Source organism: Chiloscyllium punctatum, chromosome 5 (assembly GCF_047496795.1).
Source record: "Chiloscyllium punctatum isolate Juve2018m chromosome 5, sChiPun1.3, whole genome shotgun sequence".
In the NCBI taxonomy this organism is placed as follows: Eukaryota; Metazoa; Chordata; class Chondrichthyes; order Orectolobiformes; family Hemiscylliidae; genus Chiloscyllium; species Chiloscyllium punctatum.
The window spans coordinates 87,780,665-87,803,911 of record NC_092743.1 but is presented as its reverse complement, the minus strand read 5'-3'; the positions used below and the strand labels follow the sequence as shown (position 1 = coordinate 87,803,911).

General features: G+C 39.1%; 1 protein-coding gene across 3 annotated transcripts in view; it reads right to left on the bottom strand.

The window, feature by feature from the left end:
- LOC140477207 (sperm-associated antigen 1-like) overlaps positions 1–23,247 on the bottom strand; it is a 133,217-nt gene that overhangs the window by 93,129 nt on the left and 16,841 nt on the right. For all 3 annotated transcript variants that reach the window (XM_072570697.1, XM_072570698.1, XM_072570696.1), the window contains exons 6-10: positions 21,368–21,480; positions 20,855–20,960; positions 13,652–13,782; positions 11,694–11,800; positions 11,139–11,280 (exon numbers count right to left, since the gene is read on the bottom strand). In XM_072570697.1, the coding sequence (XP_072426798.1) occupies positions 11,139–11,280; positions 11,694–11,800; positions 13,652–13,782; positions 20,855–20,960; positions 21,368–21,480 (599 nt within the window). The remainder of the gene's footprint in view (positions 1–11,138; positions 11,281–11,693; positions 11,801–13,651; positions 13,783–20,854; positions 20,961–21,367; positions 21,481–23,247) is intronic.

The following is a 23,247-nucleotide window of genomic DNA, read 5'->3' as shown; positions in this document are numbered from 1 at the left end:
GGTACCAAGCTGGGTCTAAAGTAATGAAGGGCACACCAGGTTCCAAGCGACTGATTGTGACAGGGGACTCTCTAGTTAGAGGCACAGACAGACAATTCTGCAGCTGTCAACAAGACATCTGAATGGTATGTTGCCTCCCCAGAGCCAGGATCAAAAATATCTCGGAGAGGGTGCAGAATATTCTCGAAGGGGAGCAAGACCAACAGGAGGTCGTTTTACACATTGGAACTAATGACATACAAAGTAAAAAGGGTGAGACTCTGAGGAGAGAATATAGGAAGTTAGGCAGGAATTTAAAAAGGTCTTCAAGGGTAATATTATCTGGATTATTCCCACTGCAATAAGCTAGTGAGGGCAGGAATAGGAGGATAGAGAAGATGAATGCGTGGCTGAGGAGCTAGTGCAGGGGAGAACGATTCACATTTTTGGATAATTGGAATGCCTCTGGGGTAGAAGTGACCTGTATAAGGACAACAGATTGCATCTAAACTGGAAGGGGACTGAGATACTGGCAGAGAAATTTGCGAGATCTGTTCAGGATTTAAACTCGTAAGGGGTGGTGGGATCCTGGGAGATAGTGCGTAAAGTGATCAGTCTGAGAATGGTGTGTTGCCTTCCCAGAGCCAGGATCAAAGATACTCGGAGAGGGTGCAGAATATTCTCGAAGGGGAGCAGGACCAGCAGGAGGTCATTCTACACATTGGAACTAAGGACATAGGAAGTAAAAAGGGTGAGTCTGTATTTGGGCAGAACTGAGGAGTAAGAAAGGGATGGTCACTTTATTGAGATTATATTATGGATAATAATCAGCTAGAAATTAAGAAACAAATTTGTAAGGAGATTTCAGTTATTGTAAGAATAATAAGGTGGTTATGGTAGGGGATTCTAACTTTCCAAACAAAGACTGGGACTGCCATAGTTTTAAGGGCTTGGATGGAGAGGAGTTTGCTAAGTGTGTACAAAAAAAGTGCTCTGATTCAGTATATGGTCATATTTATTAGAGAAGGTACAACATTTGACCTACATTTGGGAAATAAGGCAGGACAAGTGATTGAAGTGTCAGTGGGGGAGCACTTTGGGGCCACAATTCTATTAGTTTTTTGAAAAAGTGATGGAAAAGAATAGATTAGAGTTAAAGTTAAAGTTTTAAACTGGAGGAAGACCAATTTTGACAGTATTAAGCAAGCACTCTCAAACGTTGACGGGGGACAGATGTTCACAGATAAAAGGACAGCAGGAAAGTTGGGAAAATGAGATAACCAGAGTCCAGAGACAGTATGTTCCTGTTCGGATGAAGAGCAAGGCTGGTAGTTGTAGGTAATGCTGAATGACTAGAGAAATTGAGGTTTTGGTCAAGAATAAGAAGCAAGCATATGTCAGGTAGAGACAGCAGAAATTGAGAGATTTTCCAGAAGAGTATAAAAACAGTAGGAGTATACTTAAGAGGAAAATATGGAGGGCAAACAGGGGACATGAGATAGTTTTGGCAAATATGGTTAAGGAGAATCCAAAGGGATTCTAAAAATACATTAAGGACAAAAGGGTAACTAGGAAGAGAATAGGACCCTTAAAGATCAGCAAGGTCACTTATGGGTGGAACTGCAGGAGATACTAAAAGAGTATTTTGCATCAGTGTTTACTGTGGAGAAGAATATGGAAGATAAAGAAAATGGGGAAACATCTTGAAAACTGTCCATATTATAGAGGAAATGGTGCTGGACCACTCAAAACACAAAAAGGCGAATAAAACCTGGGACTTAATCAGGTATATATTAGAACTTTGTGGGAAGCTAGGAAAAAGATTGCTGGGCCCTTTGCTGAGACATTTGTATCATCAATAGCTACAGGTGAGGTACCAGAACACTGGAGGCTGGCTAATGTGAGCCTAACATCACTGGCGGGCAGGTTGTTGGAGGGAATCCTGAGGGAGAGAATGTACATGTATTTGAAAAGGCAAGGACTTTTTAGGAATGGTCAACATGGCTTTCTGCGTGGGAAATCATGTCTCACGAACTTAAGTGAGTTCTTTGAAGCTGTAACAAAGAGGATGGTTGAGGGTAGAGTGGTGGATGTGATCTATATGGACTTCAGTAAGACATTTGACAAAGTTCCTCATAGTAGACTGGTAGGCGAGGTTAGATATCATGGAATACAGGGAGAACTAGCCATTTGGATACAGAACTGACTCGAAGGTGGAAGACAGAGGGTGGTGGTGGAGTGGCGCTTTTCAGACGAGGCGCTGTGACCAGTGGTGTGCCACAAGGATTGGTATAGGGGTCACTGTTTTCTGCCATTTATATAAATGATTTGGATGTGAAAATCGGAGGTTTGGTTAGCAATTTTGCAGATGACACCAAAATTGGAGGTGTGATAGACAGCGAAAAAGGTTATCTCAGAGTACAATGGGATCATAATCAGATGGGCCAGTGGGCCAAGGATTGGCACATGGAGTTTAATTTAGATGAATGCAAGGTGTTTCATTTCAGAAAGGGAAGTCAGGCTGAACTTATACACTTAATGATGAGGTCCTGGAGAGTGTTGCTGAACAAAGAGACCTTGGAATGCAGGTTCATAGTTCCTTCAAAGTGGAGTCAGAGGCAGATAGAACAGTGACGACGACATTTGGTGTGCTTGCCTTTATTGGTCAGTGCATTGAGTATATGATTTGGGAGGTCATTTTGTTGCTGTATAGGACAACGATTAGGCCTACTGGAATATTGCGTGCAATTCTGGTCTCCCTGCTATAGAAAGGATGTTGTGAAACTTGAAAGGGTTCAGAAAAGATTTACAAAGGTGTTGCCAGGGTTAGAGGGTCTTAGCTATAGGGAGAGGCTGAACAGGCTGGGGCTGTTTTCCCTGGCGCGGCAGAGGCTGAAGGGTGACCTTATAGGGGTTTATAAAATCAGAAGGGGCATGGATAAGGTAAATAGACAAGGTCTTTTCCCTGGGGTGGGTAAGTCCAAAACTAGAGGGCATAGATTTTAGATGAGAGGGGAAAGACATACAAGAGACCTAAGGGACAACTTTCTTTTTACACAGAGGGTGATGCGCGTAAGGAATGAACTGCCAGAGGAAGTCATGGAGGCTGGTACAATTACTACATTTAAAAGGCATCTGAATGGGTATATGAAGAGGAAGGGTTTAGAGGGAAATGGCTGAAATGCTGGCAAATGGGACCAGATTTATTTAGGATATCTGGTCAGTTGGTGTGTATCACTATGACTCAAAAAGACGGATTTAGGTTTTAGCATTCAAAGCACAAACAAATCAGCCATGGTCTTATTGATTGGTGAAGCAAACTTGAGGGGCTGAAAAGCCTACCTCTGCTCCAAATTCATATATTTGCAGATGTGGACTAGCGAGTGAACTGAGCAGATACATGGCAGATAAAATTTAGTGCGGAGATAAGTTGAATGACATGTTTTGGTAAGACACGTGAGGAAAGAAACGAGAAATAAAATGATACATTTTTAGAGAGAGGACAGGAACACAAAGCCCTGGGGTTGCACGTACACAGGCCCTTGAAGGCATGAGGATAAATGTCGTGAAGAAACTACATTTGATCTTCCGTGTCTATTAATAGAGGATTAAAAGCGAGAATGTGAAGTAAATTGAAACTGAGAACTGAGGAACTCAGAACTGAGCAAATACAATTTTTCTTAGTGTTGACAGTGCCACCATGTGAAAAACAATTGAACTACATCTGATATTACATAAATTGATTTTGATCAATTGAACACGTGATGCACACGCAAAAATTGTATACACAACTATTACAGACATGCAGCACATGACCAAAGAACTTACTTTAATAAGTCTGGATTGTCCAACCTTTCCTCATCGGACCAATTTATTGCAGGCCTCAACCTAGTAAGGTTGCACTGAATTACTCACAATGTATTTGATCCTTCTTTGAATAATGAGACCTAAACTGCAAGAGGAATTCGAGATGCGATCTGATGCTTGACGCAATGCTTAATTTCATAATTTCCTCTCATACCGAAGGATAGGTTCCCATTAGCCTTCTTAATTTTTACTGTACTTACACATTAACCTTTTGTGACTCGTGCTCTAGAACACATCAATCCCTCTGCATTTGGAATTCTGCAGCCTTTCACAGCAAATCCTTTTTTTTGTTCTTCCTGTTAAAATAACCAATTTTGTGTTTTCCCGAAATGCACTCTCTTGTATTTTTGCCCATTCACTCAACTTATCTACATTGCTCTGCAACTTTAAGCCCTCTTTACCATACTTTCTTACCTACTTTTGCATCATCTGCAAAGTTAGCTACTATACCTTTGTTCCCCTCGTTCCATTAACTGATATATATTATAAAAGTTGAGACTCCTGCAGGACCCTACTTGCCACATTCTGCCGATCAGAAAAAGACATTTATATGCAAACTCTGTTTTCGGTAGCCAGCTAATCTTCTATCCATGCTAGTATGTAACTGAAACACTATGAGTTGCTGCTTTGCACAATTAACTTTTGCGGCACCTTGTCAAATGCTTCCTGAAACCTAAGTACCACATATCAACGGCTCCATTTTATCCACAGCACGTTACTCCTTCGAAGAACTACAATAAATTGGTTAAACGTGATTTCCCTTTAAGAAACAATGTTGACTCTTCCCAGCTATCTTTAATTTTTCTAGATGCCCAGCTATAGCATTCTTAATTATGTACTCTAAAACCATCAATCACAAGAGACTGCAAACTAATTGACCTGTAGTTTCTTGCCTCCCTTCCTTCCTTCCTGAATGGAGGAATTCTGCTGTTTCCTTATTATCGTCCATTAACTTCCCATCCTCACTCTCCAGAGGACACACAAATTTTATTTATTCTTCTATTTGTTAGGTATCTATAGAAACTCTTACAATCGATTTTTACATTGCTAGCTAGCTTCCCATCACACACTCATTTCTTTCTCATGATTAATGTTTTAGTCATTCTCAGCTGTTCTTTACATTCTGACCAATCATCGGACCACTCATCTTTGCACTGTAGTGAAGAGGGATTTTAAAGAGGAGTCTGAGTCCCATGTTCAACAGCACAAATGGTGATCTTTATTCAGAGCTCCTTACCATCACAGCATGGGAGAGGATTCTAAGACACTCCAGCCTTCCCAATAAGGTGCAGGATATTTATACATATAGCATTATTATGATTACATGCAACATTGACACATCCAATCCTGTGAGCACACAAGCAATGATGGACAACTTTGTGGTCAACCTTTGATCCTTCCATCATCTGATGATGCTTGCCAGCACCTTAATCACCTGTTCTTGAGCTCCTATTGACCACATTCCAATATTGATTGTTATGTCCCTTCTTAGACACTTGCCAGTTGTATCCTATGCTTGCTTATTATTAATGACTTTTCAAATTCTTTCATGCAATTCATATTACTTGCTAACCTTAGTACAGAAAATTAGAAAGGATGCTAATTCCTACCATTGTGATAATATTTGTAATATCAGCTAATATAAAGTCACTTAAAAAATATATAATTACACCTAATACTGCGATTCTGTGTTAATGCTGGCAATTTTGGGAGTAGCTTCCCTCTCACTCAACTTTAAAAGGTGAAATAAACAGTCACTCAGTCCAGCAGCTATCACTTACAGTTTAAAACAAATTTGAAAACAGGATAAACAATTGTCAAAGCTTTAAATATTTTTCATATAGTACCTTTTCAAATCTCAACAACAGGAATGAAACTCAAATCACTTTTATAGCTCTATCAAGTTATTAAAAGAAGCTTATTTGGATTCTTTAAGGCTCTAGGTGACAATGACCTCTTTTTCATCTTAGTCTTATAGTTTTCCTCTGTCATTTTTGCCAAGTTCATTAGGTTGCAATGTGGTGACTATTCTCTCAAAGTCACAGTGACCTGGTTTCACAATTGTTTCGAACCCCTTGCTATGTTATTTGTCTCTTGGGACTCTTACAAGATTATTCTGTTTAGACCTTTTTGTTGCTGTAATCTCCCTGCAGATGGAGTGAAAGTTTATCCCTGCTGCCTACGGTTATTGAATTAAAGAAAATTCAGCTAAATCTCTTAATTTTATTTTGTCAGTTGTGTATTTACTATGTCGCAACCGTTCCCTAAATAGTCTTGATTACTGTGGGATCAGACATTTCTTCTAATCTCAAATATCAAACTTTGAACTAGCTGGTACCAGGCCCTGATTGAGGATCTCTTAAGGATTTTATCAAAACCAGCCTCTATGTCCAAGGCTGCCTCCCTACAGAAATCTAATCAAATTTTCCAGTGTCCAACACATTATTGTATGAATATGTCTACTTTAATATGCAATTATAATTACTTAGAGGGTCACATTCAGTCATGGTCAGCTACAACTCCTGCCCCAAGTTTGATGTTTTCTTAATTTATTTAGTTAAGCACAGATGGTCTGTCCCTTGGGTTTTTTTCTTTATAATAGAAATACATTTGTTCTGAGTATTTTGAGATGTTCTCATAAATATCACTATTGAACTATCCCCTACTTAGTATCCCAGGACACTTGAATAGTTCAGCTTTCGTGTTAGTTGTCATGATAGTTGTCCTTGAAACTTTAAAATACAATACTTAGACTTATTCTTTTCCCTTTCAAACTGAATACAAAATTCAACTATGTTGTGATGAATGCTGCCGAGGGGTGCCTTTACTCTGAGGTCAATAATTAATTCTGACTCATTATAGAATATCAAATCGAATTTAATCTGCACTGTGGTTGCTTCCAGAATGTGCTGCTCAAAGAAATTCTCAATATTCAGGATACTGTTGTCAATATTTTCAGTTTATATCTCAATTAAAATCACCCATGATTATTGCTAGCCATTTATCATAAGCACATGATATTATTTGCTTGAATATTTTGTCCCACATTGTAGTTAATATTAGGGGTTAATGATAATGTTAGTATAGACCACACCCAATGGTGACATTCTGCACCTACCATTCCTCATCTCCACTGAAACGGATTCTACATCCTGACCTCATGAATAAAGATCAGCTCTAACTATTGCACCAGTTTTATCATTGATTAAAAGTACTAGTGCTCTAACTTTAACCCAGCTTCATTTCTTCTTCAATATCATACACTCCTCAACAAACAGGATCCAATCTTTGTCATCCTGCAGACATGCCTGTGTCATGGTCTGCAGATAATATTTATTTATTTCAAGATGCGCGATCAATTCATTTACTTTGTTATGAGTGCAATGTACATTTAAACACAGACGCTTTACTTTTGTCTTTTTGTTATCTTTGTGATGTGTAGTTTGTTTGTGTACGTTTTTTTTTGGTCTTAGTCCCTTCCCACAATTCTGTGACTTTTGCTGTCCATATTATGATGTTGCTCTCCTGCCCTGACCTTTCCTCTTCTTTTCCTACATCTACCCAAGATTACTCCCTTATACCCTCTTATTTAGTTTAACTTTGGAACTGTGGCTGTAGAGCCAAATGTAATGCATTGATACACAGCAAAAAAATAGAAAATACCTTGGGATCACTACTGTAATCTTTACTGCTGTCTCAACTATTCATAGTTAGTCTCTGCTTCAGCCCCTTTAGCTAATTTTGTATCCATGCCACTGGCCTCCCTTTAAGTCAATGGGCATTAATTTTGCCAACAAGACTATTCTGTGGTATTTGTGAAACAATTTTGAAATTTCAAGTTCATGACATCCAACCATACTCTATTTGGGTATCAACATGCTCAATCAAATTAATCAACATACCTTGCCCTTGACAAATCAATGCTTTCATTTATTCATCTTTCTTGTCCAAATAACAATTGTTTTTGTCTCAGAATATGGTTTCTAAAAGTTTCTCCACCATCAATGTTGGAGTAATAGACTTGTAATTGCCAGACATAATCCTCTTCTCTTTTCTAAACAGGAGTGTATAAGATTGACAATTCTTCAGCCTTCTGGCACCTCCTCCATATCAAAACAATATTTAAAAGACTGTGTAAGAATGTCCCTTAATAACCTAGGAGGCATTAGGTGGGATGTCATATGTATTTTGAGAACTGACAATCTTTTAAGTGCCTTCATTATATTTAAGATATTCTATCTAGTATTGTCACTGCTTTCTCATTTACTGCGGCATTGACAACATCCTCTTCTCCAATGAAAACAGATGCACAGAACTCATTTGGTACTACTACAGCCATATCCTTGGTTTTCACAAGCTGTTCGGCTTTTGGTCCCTGTTTGGCCAAATCCCTACTTGGACAAATCTTTCACTATTTATGTATTTATGAAAGACTCCTGGCTTCCCATTTCTGTTAGTTAACAATCTCTTATACTCTGGCTTTGGCTCATTTTTCCCTTTCTTCAGCATTTTTTTATTCTCCGCTTGATCCAATTTGTTAAGCTTGTACAAGAAATTTTTCTGATTCAGTATGTGGATGTGCCTCCTAGAAAAGGTGCAAAACTTGACCTACTCTTGGGAAATAAGTCAGGGCAGGTGATTGACGTGTCAGTGGGGGAGCACTGTGGGGCCAGCGACCATAATTCTATTGACTTTAAAATAGTGATGAAAAAAAATAGACCAGGTCTAAAAGCTGAAATTCTAAATTGGAGAAAGACCAATATTGATGGTATTAGGCAAGAACTTTCTAAAGCTGATTGGGGCAGATGTTCGCAGGTAAACGGACGGCTGGAAAATGGGAAGCCTTCACAAATGAGATAACAAGTGTCCATAGACAGTATGTTCCTGTTAGGGTGAAAGGAAAGGCTGGTAGGTATACAGAATGCTGGATGACTAAAGAAATTGAGAGTTTAGTTAAGAAAAAGAAGGAAGCATATGTCAGGTATAGACAGGATAGATCGAGTGAATCCTTAGAAGAGTATAAAGGCAAGAGAAGTATACTTAAGAGGGAAATCAGGAGGGCAAAAAGGGGATATGAGATAACTTTGGCAAATAAGATTAAGGAGAATTCAAAGAGTTTTGACAAATACATTAAGGACAAAAGGGTAACTACTGAGAGATCAGGGCCCCTCAAACATTAGCAAGGCAGCCTTCGTGAGGAGCCGCAGGAGATGGGGGAGATACTAAACAAGTATTTTGCATCAGTATTTACTGTGGAAAAGGACATGGAAGATATAGAATGTAGGGAAATAGATGGTGACATCTTGAAAAATATCCATACTATAGAGGAGGAAGTGTTGGATGTCTTGAGATACATAAAAGTGGATAAATCCCCAGGACTTTATCAGGTGTAGCCTCAAACTCTGTGGGAAGCTACGGAAGTGATTGCTGGGCCTCTTGCTGAGATATTTGTATCATTGATAGTTACAGGTGAGGTGCTGGAAGACTGGAGGTTGGCTAATGTGGTGCCACTATTTAAGAAAGGTGCTAAGGACAAGCCAGGAAACTATAGACTGGTGAGCCTGACGTCGGTGGTGGGCATGTTGTTGAAGGGAATCCTGAGGGACAGGATGTACATGTATTTGGAAAGGCAGGGACTGATTAAGGACAGTCAACATGGCTTTGTCCATGGGAAATCATGTCTCCAGGACTTGATTGAGTTTTTTGAAGAAGTAACAAAGAGGATTGATGAGGGCAGAGCGGTAGACTTGATCTATATGGACTTCGATCAAGTGTTCGACAAGGTTCCCCATAGGAGACTGGTTAGCAAGGTTAGATCTCATGGAATACAGGGATATCTAGCCATTTGGATACAGAACTGGCTTTAAGGTAGAAGACAGAGGGTGGTGGTGGAGGGTTACTTTTCAGACTGAAAGCCTGTGACCAGTGGTGTGCTACAAGGATTGGTGCTGGGTCCACTACTTTTCGTCATTTATATAAACGATTTGGATATGAACATAGGAAGTCTGGTTAGTTGGTTTACAGATAACACCAAAATTGGAGGTGTAGTGGACAACGAAGAAGGTTACCTCCCATTTCAATGGGATCTTGATCTTGATCAGGTGGGGCAATGGGCTGAGGAATGGCAGATGGAGTTTATTTTATTTAAATGGAATGGTGGCTCAGTGTTTGCACTGTTGCCTCTCAGCGGCAGGGACCCTGGTTCGATTCCAGCCTTGGGCAACTGTCTGTGTAAAGTTTGCACATGCTCCCAGTGAGTGTGTAGGTTTCAAAGATATGCAGGTCAGGTGAATTGGCCATACTAAATTGCTCATAGTGTTAGGTGCATTAGTCAGAGGGAAATGGGTCTGGGTGGATTACTCTTCGGTGGGTCAGCGTGGACCTGTTGAGCCAAATGGCCAGTTTCCATTCTGTAGGGAAGCTAATCTAATCTAAATAATTATGAGCTGCTGCATTTTGGAAAAGCAAATCAGAGCAGGACTTACACACTTAATGGTAAGGTCCTAGGGAATGTTGCTGAACAAATAGACCTTGGAGTACAGGTTCATAGTTCCTTGAAAGTAGAGTTGCAGGTAGGTAGGATAGTGAAGAAGGCGTTTTGTATTCTTTCCTTCATTGGTCAGAGTATAGAGCATAGGAGTTGGGAGGCCATGTTGCAGCTGTACAGAACATGGGTTCGCCCACTTTTGAAATATTGCATGCAAGTCTAGTCTCCTTCCTATCGGAAGGATGTTGTGAAACGTGAAAGGGTTCAGAAAAGATTGACAAGGATGTTGCCAGGGTTGGAAGGTTTGAGCTATAGAGAAAGGCTGTATAGGCTGGAGCTATTTTCCCTGCAGCGTTGGAGGCTGAGGGGTGAGCTTAGAGAGGTCTATAAAATAATGAAGAACTTGGATAGGCTAACAAGGTCTTTTCCCTGAGGGGGGGGGGGGGGGGGGGGGGCGGTAGAGGGGATGGGTTCAGGGTGAGGGGGAAAGATATAAAAGGGACCTAAGGGGCAACGCTTCCATGCAGAGGGTGGTCCATGTATGGAATGAGCTGCCAGAAGAACTGGTGGATATTGGTACAATTACAGCATTTAAAAGGCATCTGGATGGATACATGAATAGGAAGGGTTCAGAGGGACATGGGCCAAGTGCTGGCAAATCGTTAGGTTAGGATACCTGGTCAGCATGGATGATTTGGACCGAAGGGTCTGTTTCTGTGCTGTACATCTCTATGACTAGTATTTAATCCAAAAATGTTAACTAAAATATCAGAATCAAAAATTGTAAGAATCTGCTCATTATTACCTTCATTCTTATTCATCAATTCTCTTTCATTCTCATCATCAGAGCCCTCTATTTCTTTGATTAACATCTTTTTTCCCTTCTTCTGTGTTTTCCCAACAGGCTGAGAAGCTTTCAGCTTCTGTTCAACTTGCTCAAGCAAATTCTGAAAATGGACATTTGGTTACTCAGATTCAAGCTGCAATGTATTATTTTTAATCACTGATAATGGTAGCCTACAAGTGCTACAAATGATTTATTTTTAAATAAAAGGTTAAACAAACTTGTTGTTTGAATTAGAAAAAAATCATTATACTGCTCATAAATCTACATTAACATGCACCATCATGACTTGTGGAAATAGGAAGGATAATTCAGGTTTGCAGAACTGTAATATGATACGGATTCCATTTCACTATTTTCTATGGAGTACTACCACCTGAACCATGGGTAACTTGCTTTTCCTTGACCTTTTGCTCCAAAGTTTAAACTAGCTAACACATGCCCAATTTAGTACAAAATCTTATACTGTTGTATTGCTTATACTTTGCAATACAGTTTGGGAAATTAAGTTGATACCTTTGCTATCGAATTGTCTGGTTCAGCTTGTAATACCATCTTCAAATCATCTTTTGCTTCTTGATAATTACCCAGTTGTTTATGAACAGTGGCACGACGTAGATGTGCTGTAACACAATGTAGGACAACGCAACAACCATATCAATAAACATTGTTAGAAACCCACAATAAATCCCTTCAGATTAATTTAACATGCTTATTTCAGTTTAAATAAATATATCTTGCCAGCTATTTCTAAACATTTACCTTAAGACACCTAAATTTACCATAACTTACTTCTTCAAGGCCTTGTACATTTTCTATAGAAACGATGGAACAGCAGGGACGTTTTCTTTGAATAATTGAAGATTATTGAAATTCAGAAGTAAAATATATATATATGTTTGTGCGTATTCCTATTAATGTTCTTTGCCACATAAAGCTACCATAAATTGCCCTTCTAGCATAAATCCTCTTCTGCACTTTACAGGAAACTTTATAAATTGTGATAAAATCATTTTTAATTTTTTGTAGTGTATTTTCAGCACACATGGAGGGTGACCTGTAATTGACTGGAGATTGTTAACAACATTTGAGGTTTAGACTGCGTGCAGATTTGGTCCATTTGAATCAGCCTAGGACCAGGGGCAGAGGCCTGATGGGATATATTAACACGCACATCAGTTCAAGGACCACCGAACAGCAGTTAGTGAAGTTAGTTGGGAGCAGACAACGAGCTTCTGTGCAGCTGATGTGCTGCTGTGACTTATGATGCTGATGGCTGGGCTAGGGCTCATAGAAACCTTGGGAGCAACAGATAGCTCCGTTCAGCTAAGTTTGGGGTTTTAAGAAGCTGAGATGGCAGGCGGTTGCTGAGAAGTTAAGAGGGTGCAGCCTGGCCAACACAGTGGGGGTCACAGAGTCTCACTAGAAGGTCATCTTGGCTAGAAAAGAAGACCATGGCAGCTGGACTTGGAATCGGATTTGAGAGGGGCCTTGAATAATCTGCTCTTTGAGGATTATAATTACAGAATTTAGGTACAGCATTGACTTTTGGCTGGGGATCAGAATGCCTTTCTGAGGAGAGAAACTTAAAATTCTCTGTAGCAAGTCAGCCTTTGTAGAATGTTTGCAAATCACTGTTTTCTGGGTGGGTTACTGAGAACATCTAGGGGACCTGTCTTGGTTGTCATTAATTGTGAAGTGTGTGATGCCCTCCATCAGAGTTTTCCTGTTACTTTACCTTTAATTCTGGATGTTACTGACTCTAAGAACATATTGACTGTCTGCTTTCTTAACTAATGTATTGTGGAATATCTTCAGTTTATAAAAAGTCATTTGGTAGTACAGCACTAGTGCTGCTGAAAAAGATACATTTTATTGAAGCTGCTGTCTGACATTCTTCAGGGCAATTCACAAGATAGCGAATTAGTAATCACTGACACTTAACTGCTAGGCTTTTTGAATTTGAAATCGGATAAATTTAAATAAAGCTTCGTAGTGAATCATGATGAATTATTGTGTTCTCCAAGGCAATGTTCTATTAATCAGAATCTATTTTCCACTCAATCAGCATGCTCCTCTCAAGCTGTATAAATGTTATTTTCCCCTGGAACTGGTATTTTGCAATTTGTCCTGCTGAGTGCAAGACAGAAATCTTCAACAAATTGTTTAAAACCAGCAATTTCAAATTTCAAAAGTAGTCAATAGGATTGGCAAAGTTAATTATTCAACTGACACTCCATTTTGGTGGCAAAAGAATAGACTGTCATATTAACATGTTGAAGCAATACCATTATCAGGAGGAGTATGAAGTTATCTAGGCAGAAAGAACACTTAAGAATGAAAGGAATAGTGAGAATGTGGCAGTAAGAGGACTAGACAATTGTCAAAATGAACCACCTAGATTCAGTCTGGGTGAATAAAACCGTCAGTGCAGCAGCCAGTTAATGGTGTTGGACCAATATACAATTACTCACCTTTCAAGTTGCCATGGTCTAACTCCAACACTTTTTCAACATCATTAAGGGCATTCTGCCAGTTCTGAAGCTTAATTTCTGCTTGAGCTCTGTTGTTAAATGCAGCCACGTTTGGTATGACTGATATGCTTCTGGGTTGAGGAGAGGGAGAGGAGGAAAGCAAATTAAGTAACACTTTCTAAACATAGAAGAAACCTCTTCCTTTAGAATAACATAGTGAAGACATTAGATTGAGTCACAATATGTCAAAATAACAATGAAGTTAACGACAATCAAATGCTACAGCAACTTAAGGAAAGTACAGATGCTTGGTTAAACATGGAAATCAAAAACTGGTGACCAGGCTGCAACAGACTACCACCAGAAAGTAAGAAAATAACATCTCCTTGCCAAGCTCACCATTGAAATGCACTGATTGACGTATTTATGTAACAGATATAAACTAAACTCATCTCGTCCACTTCAAGCTGCCTGAGGAAACTTATATTTGACAACATTTTAAAAGTTATTTTGGAGTAATTAATTGGATGGATAACTTCTCAGCAATGCAGCAGATGCCCTTTTAGAAGGTGTTTTGATAAGAGGTCTTGAGGAAACCTCTTCCAAACAATTAGCAATATGTCACAAAGAACTGTAGAAATCTGGACAAGAAGTTGGCAGGTGGACAAAATGAAGGATAATGCCTACATTCACTTGTATTCCTCATACATAAATTTGAGTTAGACCTGGGTGAAGAGGAAATTATTTAACATTTAATGATCATATAAAAGGAGTTTAGAAAGAAGATTAACTAAAAATACTTCAGGAGGTCTAAGGTAGATTATTAGAATGGACAAATAAGGTCCTGAAGTAATTTATACCATTAAATTTAAGGTATTAATTAATCTCTGTTTTCCCTTCATAATAGAAACATAAACTGTAAAGTGAAGGCTCGAGGATGTGAAAAATGGAGCAATCTTAGTGACAAATAAATTTTTCCTAGAATATACAAATGTCCATGATAAAGCTGTTAAACTGCCTTAGCATTTGGGGAAGTGCAGTACTAATGTAAAGAGGTAATGATCAATTTTACATGGATGCAAGAAATAGGAACAGGAACAGGCCCCCAAAACTGCATCACCTTTCAATGTAATCATGCCTGATTGGATCTTAGCGTGATAGTCAACTTCCTGCTTGCTTTCCACAACCCAGGACTATTTCTAGTTCAAAAGTCTTTCTATCACAGGCTTGAATATATTTAATGAATAATCAATAGCCTAAGAGAAGAAATTCCTCCTTATCTCCCCTTTAGTGGTTACCCCTAATCTGAAACTTTTGCCAGGTGTTTCAGATTCCCTCACCAGGCTTAAAGTCATCTCTCAGTACACAACTGCTAAGGCCTCTCTCAATCTTGTGTTAAGACGACCATCCTTCACTCCTGTCAACTATTCTTCATTATATATTTCCTTCCCAGAAATCGACGTAGTGAACCCTCTCTGAATTGTCTACAAAGCATAAAGGAAGTTGGTTTGGTTCAGTTGGCTAGATGACTGAAGTTTGTAGTGCAGAGTAACACCAACAATGGGTTCAATTTCCACATTAGTTGAGGTTGCTCACAGAATCAAGGGAAATAGGAAATTATGAGAAAGCGAACGGAGGTCAAACATTAGCCATTATAAAACTGAATGGCAGAATAGGTTCAAAGGGCTGCACAATACAATTTTTTCTTTATTTCTTATATTTTATAATTTCTTCTTTCATGACACTAATTCCATCTGACCCAATCCATTCACTGGCATTTAGAAACAGAGTGCTGTCAAATATTTCGAGCAGACGATTATATTGACAAATTCCCACAGGTAGCAAACTTGCAAGTAATAAATGGGGCTTGAGGAAGAGACTGATATATCATGAATAAACTTGAAGGAAAAAAAAGCAAACAACTTTTATAATTTTAAGAGTCACAATGATAGAGTCATACAGCACCAAAATAGACCCTCCAGTCCAGCTCCTCATGCCAACCAGATTTCCCAAACAAAATTAGTGCCTGCGATTGGTCCATATCCCTCTAAACATTTCTTATTCAAATATCGATCCAAATGACTTTTAAATATTATAACTGTATCTGCATATACCACTTTCTCTGGCAGTTCTTTCCACGCGTGAACAAGTTGCCCCTCAAGTCCCTTTTAAACCTTTCCCCTCTCACATTTAAATTAGCTGTGTAAGTCCTGCCCTTTTCGATTAGCAAAATGCAACACCTCATATTTATCTAAATTAAACTCCATCTGCCACTCCTCAGCCCAAGATCCCATAATAACCTTAGATAACCTTCATCACTAACCACTATACATTTTGGTGTCATCTGCAAACTTACTGACCATGCTTCTTATATTCTCATCCAAATTGTTTATATAAATGACAAACAACAGTGCTCTACCTCATTTAAGGCTATCTAACTTACTCAAGAGTTTTTACAGTCAGAATTAATGATGTGACAAGTTCATGTCAGTGATTTTCAACTAAATCATAACAGTGAAATGAACTTACCAAGTCAAATTATCAAGCAACATAAAAAAAACAATAAGGTGTTCTTTATATTCATAAAAGTAAAGAAAAAGGAGCAAAATTTGGTTGGTTGATCCATAGAGTCCTCTCCGCCATTCAATGTGATCATGGCCAATTGTCACTCAATGCCATGCTTCCATGCTTTCCCTATACCCCTTTCAGGATTTTTAAAAGGCAAAGATATCTATTTCTTTCTCAAACCATGTTCACTGGCATTGCTTACACAGCATTCTGTGGTAGACAGTCCACAGGTTCACCATTCCCAGTGAAGAAAAAGTTTGCTTCATCTCAGTTTGAAATGGTCCACAATAGATCCTCAAACCATGATTCATTGTTCTGAATGTGCTGGTCAGAGGAATCATTATCCTGCAGCAAATCTGTACAGAGGTCTGTCAGAATTTTACGTTTCGATGAGATCTCCTCTCATTTTTTCTAAACTCCAGTATATTCAGACCCATGTGACCCAATCTCTCCTCTATCAGTTTGGTGAACTTTCACTACACTCCCTCTCTGGCAAGTATATATTTTCTTAAGTAAGGAGATTAAAACTGTATAAATACATCAGGTGTGGTCTCACTAAGGTGCAGTACAGCTGCAGTAAGACTTCCTTCTTCCTGCACTCTCACCTTCTTGCAATGAAGGCAAAATACCATTTGCTTTCCTAACAGCCTGCTACAATGCACGTTTGCTTTCAATGACTGGTGCTGAAGGACACCCTGATCCCTTTGTCTATTAAATCTACTCAATCTATCACCATTTATATAATGGTCTGACATTGGTTTTCCCACTGAAGCGGACAATTTCACATTTATCCATGCTCTGTTGCATCTGTGATGTATTTGCCCATTCACTCATTTGTCTAAGTGGCCCTGAAGGCTCTTTATGTCCCACTTACCACTCTCACTCACACCTAGTTTTACGTTGTCAGCAAACCTGAAAATATTAAATGCACTTTACTCATCCAAATCATCAACTATATTGTGAATAGTTGGGGCTCAAGCACTGATTCCTGCAGCAACCCTTTTGTCACCATCTTCCTCTCTGAAAACAACCCATTTATTTCTACCATTTCCTGTCTGCTAAACAATCTCAATCCATGTCACTACTATTACCAACAATCCCATGATTTGGAGATGCTGGTGTTGGATTGGGGTGTACAAAGTTAAAAATCACACAACACCAGGTTGTAGTCCAACAGGTTTAATTGGAAGCACACTAGCTTTCGGAGCGACGCTCCTTCATCAGGTGATCGTAACACAGAATTTATAACAAAAATTTGCAGTTGATGTAACTGAAATTACACATTGAAAAATTGATTGTTAAGCCTTACATCTGTTAGAATACAGTGATAGTTTCACTTCTTTCATGTGTAAATCACAAAACCTTTTTTTAAAAGTTGCATTCTCGGGTTAGCTGTTAACAATGGTGATAGCTAGACAATATGTTGAAGGTGTTAGCCCCCTGTGTTCTCTGTCTATGACCTGATGTTTAGATTGATTCTAATCCAAAAAGTGAGATAACAGAATTTTACATAAATTCATGCAGTTTTTGAGCTCAGAGTTCTACATGAATATATGCATGAATGTATGCAACTTTTAAAAAAAGGTTTTGTGATTTACACATGAAAGAAGTGAAACTATCACTGTATTCTAACAGATGAAAGGCTTAACAGACAATCAATTTTTCAATGTATAATTTCAGTTACATCACACTGCAAATTTTTGCTATAAATTCTGTGTTACGATCGAGCCCTCCACTATCACCTGATGAAGGAGCATCGCTCCGAAAGCTAGTGTGCTTCCAACAATCCCGCGTACTTTGATTTAAAAAAAAAATTCTTTCACAGGATATGGCATTACTGGCTAGGCCAGCAAGAATTGCCCATCCTTAATTGCCCAGAGGGCAGTTAAGAGTCAATCACATTTCTCTGGGTCTGACCAGACCAGGTGAGGACAAAAAATTTCCTAAAAGTCAATGGCGAACCAGATAGGTTTACACAACAATTAACAGTTGCAATTGGCATGGTTACTGTTAGGCCAGCTCTTTATTCCATTTTTTAAAATTCAAATTGCACCATCTGCCATTGTGGGATAGAAACTCATGTCCTCAGAGGATTAACCTGGTGTGCCAGTGCAGTGACATTACCATTATGTCACTGCCTCTCTATAATGTTTGTTCATTACTGTGCACACTAACCTCTTATTTGGGACTTCATCAAAAATTTCCTGAAAAATCAAATACACGACATTCACAGATTCCATCATTTATTCTCCTAAGTACATCTTAGAAAACTCCAGTAGGATTGTCAAACACAATTTCCCATCAATAAGTCTATGCTGATTTTGTATAATATATTTGGTATTTTTAAGTGTCCTGTTTTTAAGTAATCAGATTCTTTGCAATAGACTCCAGCATCTTCCATCCTCCTTATGTTAGGCTAACTGGACTCTAATCCTAGTTTTCTCCAACATTTTTGAAATAGTGGTGTTATATTTTCACCCTCCAATCTGCTGAAACTAGTGCATAATTTACATAATTTTGGAAGATGACAATCAAACGCATCTACTCTTTCCAAAGCCACCTTTTTTAGTGCCTGGAATCTAGATTAACAGGTTCTGAGGATTTATCAGCTTTCAGACCCATTAATTTCTTAAGCACTTCTTTTTTACTAATACAGAGGAACCTCATTACCCGGCGTTTCACTAACTGAATTTCGGATTATTGCAAGGTCCCAGTGCTTGGCTAACTACATTATCCGGCATTCAATTAACCGAATGAAATACTTCCCGCCTGTGTCCTTCAGATAATCGAGGTTCCTCTGTACTAATTTCCTTCAATTGCTTCCTCCCAAAAGATTCTCGATTCCCTGGTACTTCTAGAAATTTTGTGTCTCTTCTTCTGGTAGCTGTTCAATTGATCTCCCATTTCCTTGTTCTATATGATCTATTCTTCAGTTTCCAATTGGTTGAAATTTAAATTCTCCCAGTCGTCAGGCTCGCTATTTTTTTGGGCAACTTTATATGACTTCTTTTTGTATCTTAACATTATTCACTTTATTTTGCTAAACATAGTTGGGTCACTTTTTCTGTTGTATTGTTTCACACAAAACAAATGTATGTATTAGTTCCTTAAAATATTAGCTATTGCCTATCCACTGTCATGCCTTTTAATAAGTTTTCAAGTCAACCTATTCCTCTATATCTTCAGTTTCCTTTGTTTAGATTAGGGTGATAGTTTTGGATGGGACTACTTCATTTTCTATCCCCAAGAAGAATTCTATCATTTTATCATCAGTTTTCCCTAAAGGATATCTCACAACATTGTTGATAATTAACCTCTTCCCAAAACCAAATCTAGGATAGACTGTCCTCAAATTGGCTCCTCAAAGTATCTGTCTAAAAATGTATCATTTACATACTCCTGGATATCATCTGCCACCGTGTTATTGCAAATTTGGTTTGACCAGTTGCTACGCAGATTAAGATCACCCATAATTCCCGCAACACTCTTGTTACATGCACCTTTAATCTTCTATTTAATGCCATCACCAAGGCGGAGTGAGACTGATTTTTGATCCCTAAAGAAGTCACGGGTTATAGAAGACGGGGAAGAATGTGGACTTGAGGCCATGATTTTATTGATTGACAGACTGGATGGGTCAAAAGGGCTCTTCTTGCTCCTATTTCTTATCTTCTGATTTTCATCTAAAGATTTCATCAAGGGACTCTCTGGAAGGGCAAGGAATACTGCATTTGTTGCACATGTTTGATGCCAGAACTCAGTGATTAGCATTGCTGCCTCACCGTGCCAGGGACCCAGGTTTAATTCCTGCCTTGGGCCACTGTCTGTGTGGAGTTTGCACATTCTCCCCATGTCCGCTTGGGTTTCCTCCAGGTGCTCTGGTTTCCTCCCACAGTCCAAAGACATACAGATTAGGTGAATTGGCCATGCTAAATTGCCCATAGTATTGCCCATAGGTCCATTAGTCAAGGGTAAATGTAGGAGAATGGGTCTGAGTGGGTTATTCTTCGGTGGGTCAGTGTGAGCTTGGGCCAAATGGCCTGTTTCTACACTGTAGGGAATCTAATCTAAACTGGCTGCAGGTAATACAGAATAATAGCACAGCTCTGCCATTAGTAACTTACAACAGCAAAAGTGGGTTATACAGCCAATCTATAGCCTACAAAACATTTCATGGCTGTTTACAAAATATGATGTTGTGCGCTCATAGAACAATAGTCATTGCTTTTCAAAGTAACGCTTGCATGTGAAATGGTTGGAGACTATTCTGAGAGATTAGATTACTTACAGTGTGGAAACAGGCCCTTCGGCCCAACAAGTGCACTCCGACCCGAAGTGCAACCCACCCATATGCCTACACTTGCCCCTTAGCTAACACTACGGGGAATTTAGCATGGCCAATTCACCTGACCTGCACGTCTTTGGACTGTGGGAGGAAACTGGAGCACCCGGAGAAAACCCACACAGACACGGGGAGAATATGCAAACTCCACACAGTCAGTCGCCTGAGGTGGGAATTGAACCCAGGTCTCTGGTGCTGTGAGGCAGCAGTGCTAACTACTGTGCCACCGTGCCGCCCACAAATGTATCATATGAATGAAAATCATTCTTCAAATTACATCAAAAATTAAGCACCTGGTGTAGTAAAGCAAAGCCTCCTTGTGGTCACCAGCTCGGAAAGCTTCATTTCCCTTGTCCCTCTCTCGATCAGATAAAACCATCTTTTCTTGATCAGTCATGCCTGACATAAAGACATTACAATCAAATCTGTTTCAGCACGAAGTTCACTCAGACGAAACCATCACTAAATGAATGGCAATTCTAATAAATTAATAAGGTTAATATTAAATCCTGCGGTTAATTGTTATAAGGTTTTTGAGCAATGCTTTTATGACAGGTACAAATGGCAAGTTCCTGTGACAGTATTCACCTCATAATGTAATGGATTTCCTCCCTCCAGGTGGTTCAAGATTACCTACCCCTTCCACTTTCCAGATGCAAACCCTAATGTAAAGTTTCATTTTCATACTCCCAGCTCCAGATTCTGTATTGTCTCTCCTTATCTCTTTGAAGATGAGGGGTAAGGATAAACAATACAAGATATATAACACAAAAGTACATGATTTGTTACAGCTGAACTTTAATTACCTGTTGTGTCAATTTCCTTTCCTAAGCCAGAAATGCCATCATTGACAATTGTTTTGGAACTGCTTTTTAGCTTTCCGTCATCAATTTTGGAACACTCTTTCTCCACATCAAACCTGGGATCAATATTCACAATATTATAACTTATAATTTAAATTAAACTTTGGCATTATCACATTAATTATTTTAAAAACAGATCAGTACATGAATCATTTAAGACACTATTCAAGAACTGTTGCTCCTGATACTATTTTGACCGATTGTGTTATTTTGCCTAATTTCAAAATGCACAATATTGTGTTACTCAAGTTATTCACCATATTACAAATGCAATGTTTCATAAGATTGTTACGTTTTAGGACTCTTTCATTTAGAGTAAAATGGAAGAAAGAAAGGGGTCATGCGACCAATTCCAGATTCAGCTGTTCGCAAGTTTGGGCAACTTGATTGTGAAATGATTAAAGGTGGGCTCAGATCGATTTCTGGGAATAAATTACAAGGTGTTCATGTCTGCAACAATTACCAAAGTATCTGTGTTGATGATGTTTGGACTATTATACCAGGATAATTGCAGAAATTGAGTCATGTAAAAATGCTAGGCATCTGATACTGGAATTCCTCTGCCTATTCACAGTGAAGGGCATGAGTAGCAAGTTTGTCCCTGCACTCATGACTTGGTTTGCTTCAACGTGGGAGTAAGCATCTTCTAGTTCTCAAGAATTTTCATGAATTCAGACCAGGTCCTCAAGGACCTGCTTCACAACTCCTCAGAGGTGGTCTGGATTCAAATCTTTTGAAAAGCAACTTCAAAAGGTTCTACCTATGTCCTTTTCATTTTGGTGCATTGTCAATGTATGCCCTCACTGATTCCCCCTCATATTCTTCATGTCAACTCATGTACTCATGACTAAACATAAAAAAAACTGGCGATGCTGGAAATCATAAACAGAAATTGCTGGAAAAAAACTGCACCTCTAGCAGCACCTGTGAACAGAAATCAGGGTAAATGTTTTAGGTCCAGTGACCCTATTTCAGAAATTCAATATTTAGTTATCAGGATTTACAGATTGACAATATTTCAGTTTGCTCACATTATGAATGCACTTTATAAGGTCAACAAGTGTTGCCGAACAAAGAGACTTAAGGTGTATAGTTCCTTAAAAATGGGGTTGCAGGTTGTCAATTCTGGTCTCTTGTGAAACTTGAAAGGGTTCAGAAAAGATTTACAAGGATGTTGCCAGAGTTGGAGGATTTGAGCTATAGGGAGAGGCTGAACAGGCTGGGGCTGTTTTCCCTGGAGCATTGGAGGCTGAGGGGTGACCTTATAGAGGTTTACAAAATCATGAGGGGCATGGATAGGATAAATAGACAAAGTCTTTTCCCTGGGGTCAGCGAGTCCAGAACTAGAGGGCATAGGTTTAGGGTGAGAGGGGAAAGATATAAAGATTCCTAAGAGGCAACTTTTTCACACAGAGAGTGGTACGTGTATGGAATGAATTGCCAGAAGAAGTGGTGGAGGCTGGTACAATTGCAACATTTAAAAGGCATTAGGATGGGTATATGAATAGGAAGAGTTTGGAGGGATATGGGCCGCGTGCCGGCAGGTGGGACTAGATTGGGTTGGGATATCTGGTCGGCATGGACGAGTTGGACGGAAGGGTTTGTTTCCATGCTGTAACCTTTATGATTCTAGCTTACCACAGAGTTCTAGGGTACACCTGATCAGGTGCTGGGGATTTATCCACCTTTATGCATTTCAAGACATCCAGCACTTCCTCCTCTGTAATATGAACGTTTTTCACGACGGCACTATTTGTTTCCCCATGTTCTATATCTCCCATATCCTTTTCTGCAGTAAATATTGATGCAAAATACTCGTTCAG